Source organism: Neodiprion virginianus, chromosome 1, assembly GCF_021901495.1.
Source record: "Neodiprion virginianus isolate iyNeoVirg1 chromosome 1, iyNeoVirg1.1, whole genome shotgun sequence".
Lineage (NCBI taxonomy): Eukaryota > Metazoa > Arthropoda > Insecta > Hymenoptera > Diprionidae > Neodiprion > Neodiprion virginianus.
Genome location: NC_060877.1, coordinates 11,627,558 through 11,642,053, shown reverse-complemented (window position 1 = coordinate 11,642,053; position 14,496 = coordinate 11,627,558). Strand labels below are relative to the sequence as shown.

Genomic DNA, 14,496 nt, shown 5'->3' with positions numbered 1-14,496 from the left:
ATCTTTGTGTCCAATAATTGAGCCTCGCAAGTCCTACAAACGACAATCTCGTTTCTTTCGCAGAAGCTGGAGCGTAATAAGCAGATAATAGCGCAGCAAGAACAAGTTTACCCGCGATTATACTGGTCTCTGCGATCAGCCCTCCAGCCACTGATCGTTGCCCGAGGTTTTACCGAGGAAACAAACCAACAGAAGAGGCATCGAAGACCAAGAACAAACTCCTTCACAGCCTCGGCGAGTAGCGCGTCTCAGCCATTAAACGACAGCGAGACCGAAGAGGAGCCGGTAGTCTAGCGCACGTGAAATACGACCAGAAAGGCGAATCGGTTTACTGCTCGGAATCTGTCTGGTAAGTTCAGGAAACATCTTGCACGAACGACAAAGCCACCCGTTGGGCGTGATGGTCAGGCTGCACAGTAGGTCAGCTGCGTCGAATGCTGAGATGTATGTAGATTTAAAGTCTAATTAACACCATACTAATGATGACGCGAGGGAAGATTATCATTGGGAAGTGGGAAAGGAGAAGAAGAAGCTTCTTTAAAGCTTCTTTCGCGCTTTACGCAGAGGATAAAAATTGTATCTATTCTGCACGTAAATGAACAATTCTTTCATTGGGAAGAGAGTTGTACTTGGAAGAGCCTTTTCGTGATCCCAATTTCATTCTTGCCTTTAAACTTGTCTTTTCAGACGATTGGTACCTACGATTACGTACAACAGGTACTAAGATTCGTCCTACATTTTTAAAATTAAAACGTATAATACATATATGTTTTACGTTCGTTAATTAGCATAATATTATAATTAGTTAAAATAATGAAGGTAACATTATCGTTGACGATTAAATGCAGAGCGACAATGAAAGATTGAAAGGGTGAAGAGGTCTTTGTACTATTACGTACAATGTAAATCACTTGGCTTGGAGTGTTCCGGCGTGCAAATAAAAACGGATAAAAATATCTGTTTTTTTGTTCTCTAAATTTTTCAATCTAATAATTGATTGATTAACGGAACTTCTGAATTTAAAGTAAATATTTAACTGAATTAACCGCGGTTCGAAATCAACGTTGGCAGCGCGAATGTTTTTCTCTTCTTTTTTAGTGTGACGATTATATCGTAATGTAGTGATTACCTGTTCACAAAAAGTATATGGATTGAAAGAAATGATCGTGTTCAAATAAACTATTGACTTACTGTTCATGGCGAATAATCAAACACAATATTACCTACAATTAAACGACAATACAACTAAGTATATACATATTACACAGTACATATACGTAGTGTATATGTATACGTATGTATACTATATTAATTATGTACCACACAAAATCGAACTCAACATAATTTAAAACATATTTACTCCGCCTGAATCAGAAAGTGATTATGCTGTACAGTCTCGTTGAAGAGAATGCTTCGAATTTTGTAATTGATTATGATTGTAAGATTAATTTTTATACGTTAACAGTTCACCCATTGGCAACTGCTATGTGTCGGAGATTATCAATTTTTACAAAATAACGACATATATATATATATATATATATATATATATATATATATATATATATATATATATATATATATATATATATATGTATCGACAAGTACGAGATACTTATGACGTTTGTATTTATTTGAGGGGATTTAGTGTCCGCAAGATGGTAAAACTAGGTTTCGTATAGCTGTTGTTAATTGATTACATTAAACTATTTTTATTGAATTTAGGAGATTTGTCGATAAATCCTAAGAAATTAATTGACACATTTTCGTAAAAGAACACGTGTTATACAATCATTAAATAACAACTGCAAGTCCAACTCGATCGATCAACGTTATACGTGTCGATAAACAAAATGCTTTTTTCAAAGAATTGTTGTTTTTTGGAACTGGATCTCCTTAAATAATAACGCTCAGAGTGAGCCGTGGTATACCATCGAATATGAATATGACAAATAATAACATATAATACAAATGCTAAGGAGATCGTGTATCTCCAATGCTTATACACTTCACATACGTCTTTTTAACATTATTAAGGCAATATATACCTGTAATACATGAAGTTTCGACGAGGTCATTTTTTGATATTTTCTACCGGCGTGAAAATGCGCCTGCTATTATGTACTCATAGTTATACATGTAGGTATACACACGAGAAATGACAGAAATTGTTAAATTGTTGAAATGGTGATGTTGTTGCTTTTTTTTTTTTTATGCGCGCTTGAATATTAATTATCCTACTTTTTTTTTATACCGTTTCGAAAGTAATGGTACTAAGGTACATGCGATTGCCTATGATAATTTGCTGTGAGTTTGTATTGTGAAAAAAAAAAAGGCTAAGACGATGTCTTTTGAAATTTAAATTATTACATGTATATAATACAATAGGTATGCATAATTATAAATGTCGTATTTAAGGGCGTTTTATACTTTATAAATTATTAAGTGAGTTACAACTTTAAATCAAAGTTCCCGAAATTCGTACGGAAATTATTTGAAAGAAAAGAAACAAATTTGACCTGCGTACATAGGCCATAAAAAAAAAAAAAAAAATAAAACAAAAGAAAAAGATAATAAGAATTCTAAAACAAAAAAATGAAACACGCAAGAGATGAAAAACAAAAAAAAAAAAAGAAACAGAAAATTGGAACCATCGTGCTCATGTAACGCCTCTATTATTCGGGATCAAGCAGAGGAAAAAATGATGACAGGTTTTAAACTGTAAGTATATCACCACCGGAAATTGGATTTTTATTGGGGCAGGACCAATTCGATGAGTTGAAGATATTCCATTAATTCGAACGACATAAACACTTATATATATATATATACGCGACAGAAGCGTTCCGGTGGCAAGAAAAAGATCTAAGACAATTTTTAAATGAGCCATCTCGAACTTAGAGGGCGTCTTGAGTTAAAACTCAAATTAATTCGCAGTTATAACTGCTGCTTTGCACGTAACTGGTAACGGTAATAAATAGCGTTCATAAACACACGATTCATAGCTGATAATGCTATGTAGTTATTATTTATTGGGAATTTTACCCACGTCCCTTTATTGCAGTTTGCTGGCTTTGATATATTATATTGGGTACAATAGATATGGAAAGTGATTTGATATTTCTTGCGGTCAAGAAATATCATCTCACTGCCGATAAAAGTTGCATCAGCCACTGCTGGTTGTACATTTTACCCACGGTTATATGAATTACAATTAAGAAATTAATGTGACGTTCAAAATTTTTCACGAATTTAGAGTACAAGATATGCATCACGATGTATTATGTATGTATAGATTTTTACCAATTTATTTAATTATATAAATATAAAACTATATACATACATACACAAAGACACAGATATAAATGCAATGTATTATAAACATTATTGTTAATATATTCGATGATGATATCTAAATTCGTGAACGAAATTTATACTGTAACAGTTACCTATAAACCCTTACATATTATATATAACTTATCTGTAGCTTTGAAAATTCGAATAAATACACCTAATACATTTAACAATATGGAAACTACTAGTGAAAAAATATTATATTCAGTGTAGTATGTAATAGAATTATATAAATACACGAAGAGAAATACTTCTTAGATTATGAATCTCTGATTCAATGAAATAAGTTTCATTTGATTTGAAAAAACTTTGCTTGAGATAAAAAAAAGTTGTCATTACGTCTATCATTTAGCATATTTATGCAAATTGAAAAATCTTCTATACATTTTATAAAACAATGTAATTCAATGACGCTGTGAACCTATTTCCTCGACACGGATTAAGCAAAGTATTTCATTAAACTGATCAAACTATTCTCAACTTGAAATTGTTTGCTAGTTGTTAGATGTAAAAAAAGTAAAGAACTTTCTCATGTCAAGCAAAGTATTTTCAAGGCAGTTGAAAGCAAATCATTTTATCGAATCAAAGAATCACACAGTCTAACAATTATTTCTACCGGTGTAACGTGAATTGTTACACCCGAACCGCGGCATACTATATAACGTAACAGTACTAAGATTTATCCAAATACGATTGTCAATCTGCATACCTTAAACCTATATATTATACGAAAATTAAAACCGAGGCTGGCTGCACATCGACGGAGAACTGTATAATAGAACGTTATGTAAAATAAGTTCAGTCGTTATAAAGACGAAACGCGAGGCGTTTATACATCACACCTCGCACGTATTTTTATTTCTGCAACGATGTGGTGCCAGCTTGAGGCTGAGAGTCATTAATTAATTAATATGTATATTGAGTTACGCGGCAGCCATATTGATAGGCAGATGTATATGACAAACAAATTGTAAGTTTTAATTAATATTATGTATTCAATACACGATAATGCGAAATTAAATTTGTTATTCAGATGCAATCGCTTCACTCGTTACGTTACGTAAACGCCGACTTAATCGAGAGTGGTTTTTTTTTTTTTTTTTTTTTTTTCTTTACCTCAAATCTTTATCATCATATATTGTTATTCTACTATCATTCGTACGTCACCTTTTATTCTCTACTAGCGTGTTGTTAATCGTTGCAGTCGCGTTTCATGTGTCAAATTAGTATTTGATCGCTTTCTTAATATTACAATTAGACAACGTTGGTAATTGTCTTCAAAATTTCATAATTAGGTGGAACACGTTATGATGTTGGAGAAAACGATAAAACTTTGATAAACTCGACTCATTCCACACACACACACACACACACACACGCACACACACACGTATTTGTAGATATTATACCTATATTGTAAAATTTACACGCGCGAGGATCTCGCAATGAGAGCCTTATTGACATTTTATCACACTTGGGTTGAAAGTTTTTTCGTTTTTTCCTGAATTTATTTATTTATAAAATGAAAATCTCTCTTCGGTGAAACGCAACGTGTGAAATCACAGCAGTCACAGTCATTGAAACATTTTGTTGGAAGATAAATTCAATTAAGAGATAATTATATAGTATATACATATATCGAGCATTGATTGCGATTGTTTGAGATACGGTTACGTTTTCTGTTTATCTTTTTAAGTGTCGAATGAATTTATCATAACATAAACAGATATTATTATATTATCTACAAATTATGATAGATATTATATATTTTCAGAGAGTTACGACGTACATTGTTACTGTAAAGATATGTAAGTTTATTTATCGCTAATAAAAACGACTGTATAAAATTAATAAATTTTCATTTCTTGTTCAGTGTTACCCGAATTATGAACGTACGTATTGCAATAATCCAATCAGTTCTTCGTAGCAATATTATAGTATCATATTTCAAATTGAAAAAAAAAATTGTCATTCCTCTCGATTCAACCGGTTATTCTCTGATCTTACCACATAGACGAATATAATCAAGTCTCCACGCCCGGCAATTTCGATTTCAAAGATTGCGTGAAAAAAGAAGATGAAACTTGCTCTTAACTCAGTTGGCATTGAATGTTTCACGCTATGAGTAAACCGTCGTCCGTACCACGTGTTACTGAAAAACACTTTCCCCACTACAAATTATTTTTCAAATTCTAACGTCTATTATGTAAAAAATTCAAGCAATAAAAAAGGGAGCTAAGGCGTCATGGATGATGTCACAGACCCCGAGTACAATTGGGTACGTCGGACGTGTTTCAACGCGTTCAATGTATTTCTGACGATGTTTAATCGAATCGTTTATGACAATTCCGTGGTTATGCAGCAGGATGATGGTCGTAAGTTGTATTCTTAGTTACTCGACATTTTTTTGCAATTACATTCGTCAGTCAATGAGCGTCGTGTTGAATTGCGTGACGCGCCTGCAATGCTTGCGTCGCTTTTTACGGGAAGTGCAATATCAGTTGCAATTGATCAAATAATCATTTTTCAGAAAATTCTTATCCGATCGTTTTGACAGCCTTGGATTTCCTCGTGTACTTGACCTTGAGTATGTAGCAAGCATATCGCTTCCAACTCAGCAATTCTACTGCCAAAGAATAATGGAGTCTACATCTTATCACTGCTTCCGCCGAGGAATTTCGAGTATATAACTACAGGTCGGAATAAAGCTGTATTTCTTTGGCGTTATGCTGTATTTTTTTAATTGTTAATAAACGAGTTCAAGTTATTCGTTGAGAGATGATTCGTTATGAGCTGGGCTAAACACGTCATTAGGTGTTATGGGATATATGTATACCAAACGTAGTCACGGTCACGGGATTAGTGGAGAGTTGATAAACAAGAGGATTAGAGATAGCGATAAGCTGATAGCAGATATCAGTCTTGGTCGGGCAACCAGAGATATCGGTTCTGTTCTCGTTACTGTGAATTCGTTACAATTCCCGGATAAGCATGGAAAACGGACAAAACGATGGAAGGAATGAGTCCCTTCTGACTCCAACATATACAGTGAGAAAAATTTTATTTGTATAGTAACTAGGAAAATTCAGTGAAACAGGTATCGTTGAAAAAACTGAATATTGTTGGAATTACGAAAAACGAGGTACGCCTAACAATTTTGCGCTATTGTCGATCCTTTTTTGGTAATTGCAATGCAAAATCAGTTTGTTCGGATTACTCTACATTTTTAGTCAAGTAAGGCTTTAACGTCAATTTATTGTTGCACAGGCATTAAATTTTCGCAACAGTCACAAGAAAATATAATAACCGTGATCGTAATTAGAAAGAATAGTAACGGATACTAGACTTTCCGGTAACAGCTAGAAAGCTAATTTTCATTTTCTACCTAGAACTATGCTTTGCGATTGTGGTAAAAAATGAAAATAGTCAAGGACTGAGCGGTAATCGGAACTAAAAATTTCTCTCACAGTGTCAGTGTATTTAGGATTTATAGTTAAAATTTATTCATGTTAACAAAATATGTTCGTTAATTTATTCATTCATCTTTTGTACACGTAGTACCTGCGTAGACAATATTGGAACAGGTATGCGATCAATACGTTCTTCTGTATCCGTAATGAGCGTCCAGTGGTTGGTGATAAGCTTTTCGGTATCCTCGCGAATGAGCACTTCCGTAACTACCTCCACGGTAGCCGCCACCACCACCAATGTAAGGATCGTCATACGAGCGACCCCTTCCAGGATAGTAATATTCCGTTTCGTGATAGTCTCTCCGGTTGGGAAAATATCTGCGGATGATAATGCCCAAATTTTATTGTCATGGATTAACTTTGCTCAATTTTGAACTACTGCAATTTTGAAAATTTTACTTTGCGTGTTGCTCTCCGTACGAATACGCAAAATACCTTAGTAGTGAAATTGTAAATTGAGATTATACGCAGAGGGAAAGGAATTCCAAAATAGATGTTGTTGGAGTCCATTTACTTCAATCCAGTATCCCTTATTTGTTCGAAATACGATGATTTCGATTCAACAATTTCGATTTAGTTAGTTTGTCAAAACGATTTAGTCAAGCGAATTCTTTGATTCAACAAAAGTATTTCTCATCACGATCGAGTGAAGTATTGATTCGAGTGAACCTTTTGACGTACTTCTGAAATTGAGTCAACTCGGTATCGTTCCATTTGAAGTTTATTTATTGTTCCTTCAAGTCGCACGTTCGTTGATAGAAACAATTAGGTATTTAAGATAAAATAAGTACACAAATCTAGCCAACAAAAAATTTGGATCGATTGAACGACGTACTTCGTTGATATAATCGGAGCTTGTTTGGCGTAAATGGTTGAATCAGCAGCATTACTTTGTTTACAAGATAAAAGATAAACAACATGCTTTGAAAGAAGTAGTAGAATAAATTGATCGTAACCATCAGTGTACTAGTACTATAAACGCCCACCAGGCGGTGAACTTTCGCGCTACAGAAGTAGCTTCAGAGATAGTTATAAAACCGGGTACTCGGTCGACTACGGACAACGTAAGTCTAATTTGTCATCAGACCGATTACAACCGAGGAAAGCATAATAATACACGATATCGAGTTATCTTAATTGATATTGACTGCAAATGAACGGAAGCTCTTCTTACGTGTTGAATTTACACTTGACATACACAACAAGTTTTTGGGTTTTAACCATTAAATATCGAGTGAATCCGGCAATAATTTTGGGGTAACGGAACTGTAAATGATATTGTCCGAAGAACACGTTTTGTGAGCTTGAATAACTCTAATGTTCAGTCAATTCAAAAGATATTTGTAACAATAAATTTCATTCAACCTGCTTCAACCGTTTGAACTCTTGACTCAACTAAACACGAATTCAAACAAGCTAAATTTGTTTTGATACAAAAATTTCATATTTTTGAAACGAAACGATAACGGTGCGTTCAATAAAATTTTTAGTCATTCCAATCACACATTTTCTTGATACCAAATTCATATTATTGCAAGGACGCTGTGTTATCTTGAATAAAATGATAGTCAACATGATCATTCAAAGGCTTGATTCAGTTCTATATTGAGTTGTCGGAAGCCTTTCGTCCAACAAAAGTATTTCATTGGATCAAATAAGTGTTGTGTTCGCCGCGTTTGACTGTACCATTTAGTTGAATCAAACAAATATCACTTGACTTTAATAATCATTTCCCTCCGTGTAATGCAGAAGAAAATTTTAGGTACGATGTATACAAAAAATTGCTGTCAATTTCTAATTTTTCGTATTAGGGTATAAATTTTTCCGAAAAACTCTGATTTCTCTATATTTTTCAATGGCATTCTTTATTTTATTTTAAACATTTCTGCACTCGTAATATGCCGCGAGCTTTCAAGTTTCCGTGCAAGATTTCTTCACGTACATGGATAGGATGCAAGCAATTCGATTTACACGTAGGGTTACTCAATAGCTATTTTATTTCTTGCCAGGAACATCTAACGGTGCAGCCTATTGAAGATTAATTGGTTCAAAATCCGTGTTTTGAATGAAGTAAACCGTGGTCGTTCAAATAAATTGTTATATTTCATTTTAGAATTTTTATTTCATCAGTGTATTACATATAATAAGTGTAAAAGAAAAACAATTTTCATATGTTCAAATTTAAATTTGACTTAGTAAATTGAGCCTCAGTACGAATGTGGAACGTACAGATACAGCGTTCGACTTTTTTCAGAGAAATTCAAAACAATTCATTAGAGTTAATAATTATTCAGAGGTACATCAAATGAGAATCTGCGAAGAATTCAGAGCTTTTCGGATGAAACGGAAGCAAACTATCGAAACTAAATGGTACAGAATCTTATAAAAAGTTTTTAAAAAAATTAGTTTCTCGATATGAACACCTACAGAATGATAAATTTCAGAATCACATTTACAGGTTTCGTAAGAAAAAATGAATCATTGTCAAAAATGTAGAGTAAATCTGACAATGATTGTGTTTTAGCAAAGAAAATTCATTGCAACCGCTAGTCGGAAAAAATATCTCGGAATCAATATATTTCGAAAATTAATGGATTCTACGGAAAAATGTTTACAAAGTTGTATAGAAAAATTCATGAAAAATTTTTACAATCTTGTAACTAAAGCGACAATGCATAAATTTTGTAACTGATGTGGACATGCAGGTTGATATTTCACTTAAATAGTATTTCGCACGCAACTATTTAATGCTGAAAATAAATGACAACTTTGAAATAGGACAGTGCGAGAAATTGTAGAGAGTCGACAGGTATGTCAGTTCGTAACGTAATGGATCTGGATTTGACGCTATACGCTCTCGTAACGATTTCCGCTATGTCTTTTTACCGAAGTTCCTGTCTTCAACGTGCCACCTTTGATCACGCTATTGTGTTACGCGCACATGCCCGCTATTTGAAATTACACACACTTCGAGTTGAATAAAAACTTTCGGAGGAGTGACCTAGTTTAAGTTTGCATTTAAAGACGCTGTTGTTAATTAAGGCAACCGGCATTATAACGAGTAACTTTGATTGCAGATAGATGCGAAGTTGCCGTTTCCGTCACCGTATAATTATTTTGTGACAGACTTGATGCTTGAAAACAATTAGGGTAGAAAATTATTGAAATATATTGCGATTCAGATGTCTCGCTCTCGTTACCATAATTATCGCCAGATTATCGATACAATCAGTAATTAACGGTAGTTGCACAAAAGTGAACGAATTTTTTCTTTCACGAATCGAACATTTGTCTGACTTTATTTACCACCGTTCGTAACTTATAGAAATATAAACATCCATCGTTTGAACAGACTAAACTTTGATAACATTATTTTCATGTTATTTATTATCAAATAATTACAACGCGACCGATATCACATTTATCCAATTCATCAACGACTCTGACTAGTTCCTCTGAAAGACTTCATTCTGCTATACGTATAAATGCTAGTAACGATATCGAAATCAAAGTGATACCAAAGGCTTTGAGTCGAAAAGTCATCAGTTTTCCTTGACCAGAAGTTTCATCACAACGATATTCAGCAAATATATCTCAACTAAATATTAAATATTATGCGAAACACGCATAAAATTTAATACGCAGCCAAGAAATCTCTCAGCATGTTTATAGAATACGAATAAGGAGAGAGAATAAAATCTACGTTGATTCCTCAACGGTACACTACAAGCAGAACTAATGTCCAGTCCAGAGAGCATGACAGGCTCAGAATGTCTGGCCAACTCACGATCACGATCCGGACAATCGCAGGGTGATTGACCGCTGACCGCAGCTAGTTTTTTTTTTTTTTGTTAGATCTTTTAAATAGACACCGGGTTGACTGTACTTTGCTTTGCTTTGCTAATTTGGGGATAATACAGATCGCACGTACGACATTTTTTTTTAAGGAATAAGCGTCACTCACGTGACCTAAAACACAGGTCGGCCATGTTATACCAGCTCGACACAATTGTAGGAATAATTATTATCAGGGCTGCGTAATTGGCATTGCATTGTCTCGTGCGATGTCGTAAAACACAACGTCTCAACAATTACCCAAATCTTCTTCCGCCTCTGTAGGACTCCTCGGAGGAAATATACCTTGGTGGTGGGGCGTCTAGGTAATCCCTGGAGTAGAGTGGTCCAGAGACCAAAGGCGCCTGAGGGTATTGAGCGTGACTGTGATAAGGCTGCTGATAGGGCTGCTCTCTGCGGTAATAAACTTCGTTTCCATTCCTGTCGTAGTATCTGCCGGAACCATCATGCAGATAGTTCCTTCTGTCATCGTGATATCGACTGTCGTCGTAACCGTCAGCGTGGCCTTGCCGATTGTCGTATCTACGAAAAATTTTTAATGAAATTAAAATTAATACCTTTAATGAATTTCCCAGGAGATCGGAACAGTTTCTTCTCCGTCCTCCGACGTGACTGTTTAAGACTTAAATTAGTCTGTCAGGCTAGAAATTTTCACATGCCGCATTCTTAAATGCACCTTGTCGTGAAAAATGTTTACCTTACGTAATCCGCATCACTTGTAGAATTTTTAAGAAGGAAAAAACTTTCCGTATAGCCAAATTTGAATGAATTTTCATTTTCGAACTTCTATTCTTACAATTTCGAAAGGGTGCGGGAACGGGGGAAGAGGGGGGGGGGGTCGCTTAAGAATTACCATTTGTTGGATACTTCGTGAATTTAATATTAAAATTAACATTTTGATTTGAAAGTTATTTGGATAAGTTTTTTCTATTTTACGAATAAAATTTTTATTGGTTTATCGATCTGTTTTTGGCGTATCGAAAGGTTGCGAACGAACGTTGTATACTAAAAGTGGTAACTTGATAAGAATTTCGGTTGACAAACTTTTAAAATGCGAAGTTGGAACTCGTACTACAGAATATTTAAAGTTTGGTTATTCGTCGTCGAAATGTCCACAAGTTATACTCTGTTCAGCCAGACTAATCCCAAGCTTTTACAAAAAGCCTATGATGTATTTAAGACTCAAATTTTCGCGCATGTCTGACGTAAATAAATAATTGAAGTCAATACAAGGAAACTTCAGTTGCATCGAAAAGTTCAAATATCAGTGAAATCCACGGGTAACCGTTGCTGAATGAAAACTGAAAAATCCCGACAATTCAGTCTTCTCAAAGATCCGGCAATTTTCTCGCAACATCTGGTACGAAATATACTGGGAATAGAACACGACTCACCTCGCACCGTTATCGTACAGTCCTTGATGCCCGTTGTTTCTCCCATTGAAGGCTCCGTCGTACCTTCCGTCTCTGTAGGCGTCGTCAGCCTTTTTCCCGTAATACCCGGCGCGATTGTCGTATCCCCTGTGACCGCGTTCGTCGTCGCTGTCCTCGTAGAAGCTGGCCTTGTTCCCCGACTCGTCCTTGTGGTAGTTGTTGGTGAAGCCACTTTTGTGATAGCCCTTTTTATAGTCCCCGCTTCCGTGCTGTTTGAACTCGTTGTTCCCCTGATTTACCGACTGACTCTGTCCCGAGCTGTGCTTACCGACGTCGTATCCCTTCTGGATGCTGTCCCGATCGTCGTAGTGACCACGATCCTCGTTCAGTCCATGATAGCCCTTTTCGCCCTTGTCGAATCCCTTGCTCTCGGAATTGCTAGTCCTCCCGTCACCGAGTGCGACGTATTCCGAACCGCTCTTCCGCTGCGTTATGTCGCTCAGAGAAAGACCGGATTCCGCGGCACCTCCGACGCTCGGAGGAGCGAAAGAGCAAGTCGCGGAATTAAATGCCAGGAGGACGAGGAGCCCTTTCGCCAAGGTTCGCGGCATCTTCGCCGATACGTTCTTTATCGCCGGCGTCACCCGCTTGCGACCACACGTCGAAGGTCCTTGTTTAAGTAGTCCTTATGCAGAGGTGGTGGGGTCTCGAGAGCTTCTTCGAGGAGCGACGATCGGGCGAGAAGGCAGAACGCTGTTCGGAAATCAACTACGGTACGGAGACTCGCGCGGTGTCTCTTATAGGCGGTTCGCGTCCTTGCTAAGGCGACAGAACGAAACGCATCCTGGAAGGAAACTGGAAATCGACGGCCAATCAGCACCCGGGACCTTCGTGAACCGATGAACTGTAACTGACGCGGATCTTGAAACGTTTTTCACTCACTCGTCCGGATTTTTCAACACACACGCGGTGATATCATCTCATCCGCAATTCTTATTATACGCGGTTAATTATTTTCTGTTGGTGAAAAGGATTCCGGCGGTATACGGAATACGGAGCGAATACAACGCCGTCACCGTCATTCGGCGAACAGATTAGGCGTGCCTGATTTCACGCTAGAATCAACCGCGGGAGGAAAAAGCGTATGGAGCCGCGTTGTCTATACGGATAATATACCTTGTTCCACATCAGATTATCCGTGAATTGAGAAATGATTCACGTGAGTGAATCGAGACTCTTGTCAATTCTTTATATATTACTTGATCGGATGCCTGGCTTCGATTGGGGATTCTCGAAGCTAAGTATTTATAAAACTTTGTACAGGACATTTACGGCTATTAGGCTACTCTTCATGGATTTAGCTTCCAATCTCAACCCATACCTTTTTCGAGATGAGTAAAAATATTTCACTACATTTTTATAAAATTTTATTTATTCTCTTTTAAGGAGAGTCATCGATTGAAATTCTAAACCCGTTACATGTCGACGTAACAAAGTTGTGGATTTTTTTAGGATAACAAATTGAGTACGGAATAATTCTCAGTAACGAGAATAATTTTTTATCAATTTTCTGGTATTTTCGAAATCATCATTTTTTAAGGAAACATATCTTCACAAAACTCTTCTGTACAGTTATTTTCAAATACACTATGGGGAACGTGCAAGAACTAGCGAAGGTTGAAATCAATTCTTACCAGAGAAGATAAATGTATAATAAATTAATAGGCTAAAGCATTGAGGGCAATTGAAAGATTTATAGAAACTTATTTTTGGCAAGAGACACTAATTCGTACCTAAAGTCACATGAGTTAAAGAAGATTTATTTTGTTTTCGATTACTTTCAAATTCTCCAAGATATTTAGCATTTTTTGCCGATGCTCCGACACAATTTTTCCATGTTTTATAACAGACGTCACGATTTTTCTCAAATCGGCATTTATAATGTAGCTCTCTAAAAATTATCACATCGAATTTTTACCTCTTTCTTCTCTGCAAACGTTGCATTGAGGTCACTGAGTACCCAAGTATTAATCAAGGCGTAGGGAGATGCAACTGCCAGCTACATCAGAACCATGGTTTTAAGTTTATCAAAATCGATCGCGCTTGGACAATGAGTTCGATAAACTTTAATTTTCGAACTATGTTTGGATATTCTAATTTCAGCGATTGTAGTACGCGAGTCAGTCTAGTTGATTTTTTTTTTTTCTACAAACGATACTTATAATTCGTCTATTGATATACCAATTGATGAGTCAATTACGAATCCAGGCAACCCGGAAAATGAAAAGTTTGTACCCCCGATACAGCGAGGGTAGTGCTCTGAGGGGTTACTTTGAAACCCAAGGCACGGTACAAGGAGCGAACGCAACGTGCAACGGGCTGTTCTGAAAGACAGAACGCAAACATGCCTGTGTCACTCAAGTACTCGCATTCAAAGTTCGGGG

At 36.1% G+C, this 14,496-nt stretch overlaps 3 protein-coding genes across 6 annotated transcripts in view; 2 read left to right on the top strand and 1 right to left on the bottom strand.

Moving 5' to 3' along the window:
* Positions 1 to 1,533, top strand: part of LOC124301087 (uncharacterized) — a 107,760-nt gene extending 106,227 nt beyond the window's left edge. For both annotated transcript variants that reach the window (XM_046755778.1, XM_046755786.1), the window contains exon 8: positions 64 to 1,533. In XM_046755778.1, the coding sequence (XP_046611734.1) occupies positions 64 to 294 (231 nt within the window). In that variant the 3' untranslated portion in view covers positions 295 to 1,533. The remainder of the gene's footprint in view (positions 1 to 63) is intronic.
* A 4,747-nt stretch (positions 1,534 to 6,280) lies between these two features.
* Positions 6,281 to 14,496, top strand: part of LOC124301155 (flavin-containing monooxygenase FMO GS-OX3-like) — a 44,993-nt gene continuing 36,777 nt past the window's right edge. Inside the window, exon 1 of one of the 2 annotated variants that reach the window (XM_046755913.1) lies at positions 6,281 to 6,402. The gene's annotated coding sequence lies outside the window, so the exon portion shown is untranslated. The remainder of the gene's footprint in view (positions 6,403 to 14,496) is intronic. The other variant, XM_046755887.1, reaches the window with a different exon arrangement.
* Positions 6,807 to 13,409, bottom strand: LOC124301188 (uncharacterized). Of its 2 annotated transcripts, none has more exons than XM_046755967.1 (3): positions 12,074 to 13,409; positions 10,965 to 11,201; positions 6,807 to 7,142 (listed from the first exon to the last, which is right to left on the bottom strand). In XM_046755967.1, exons 1-3 carry the CDS (start codon positions 12,661 to 12,663, stop codon positions 6,947 to 6,949), a joined length of 1,023 nt encoding a protein of 340 aa, XP_046611923.1. In that variant the 5' UTR covers positions 12,664 to 13,409; the 3' UTR covers positions 6,807 to 6,946. The 2 variants fall into 2 exon arrangements, with proteins under 2 accessions (XP_046611923.1, XP_046611914.1); XM_046755958.1 differs by having other exon boundaries at positions 10,920 to 11,201; positions 12,074 to 13,407.

Coding starts and splice junctions, on each gene's coding strand:
- LOC124301188 (XM_046755958.1), bottom strand. CDS start 12,663: ATGCCGCGAACCTTGGCGAAAGGGCTCCTCGTCCTCCTGGCATTTAAT. Junction 11,202..12,073: donor CTGTACGATAACGGTGCGAG/GTGAGTCGTGTT, acceptor AATTTTTCGTAG/ATACGACAATCGGCAAGGCC. Junction 7,143..10,919: donor AGAGGCGGAAGAAGATTTGG/GTAATTGTTGAG, acceptor TATCATCCGCAG/ATATTTTCCCAACCGGAGAG.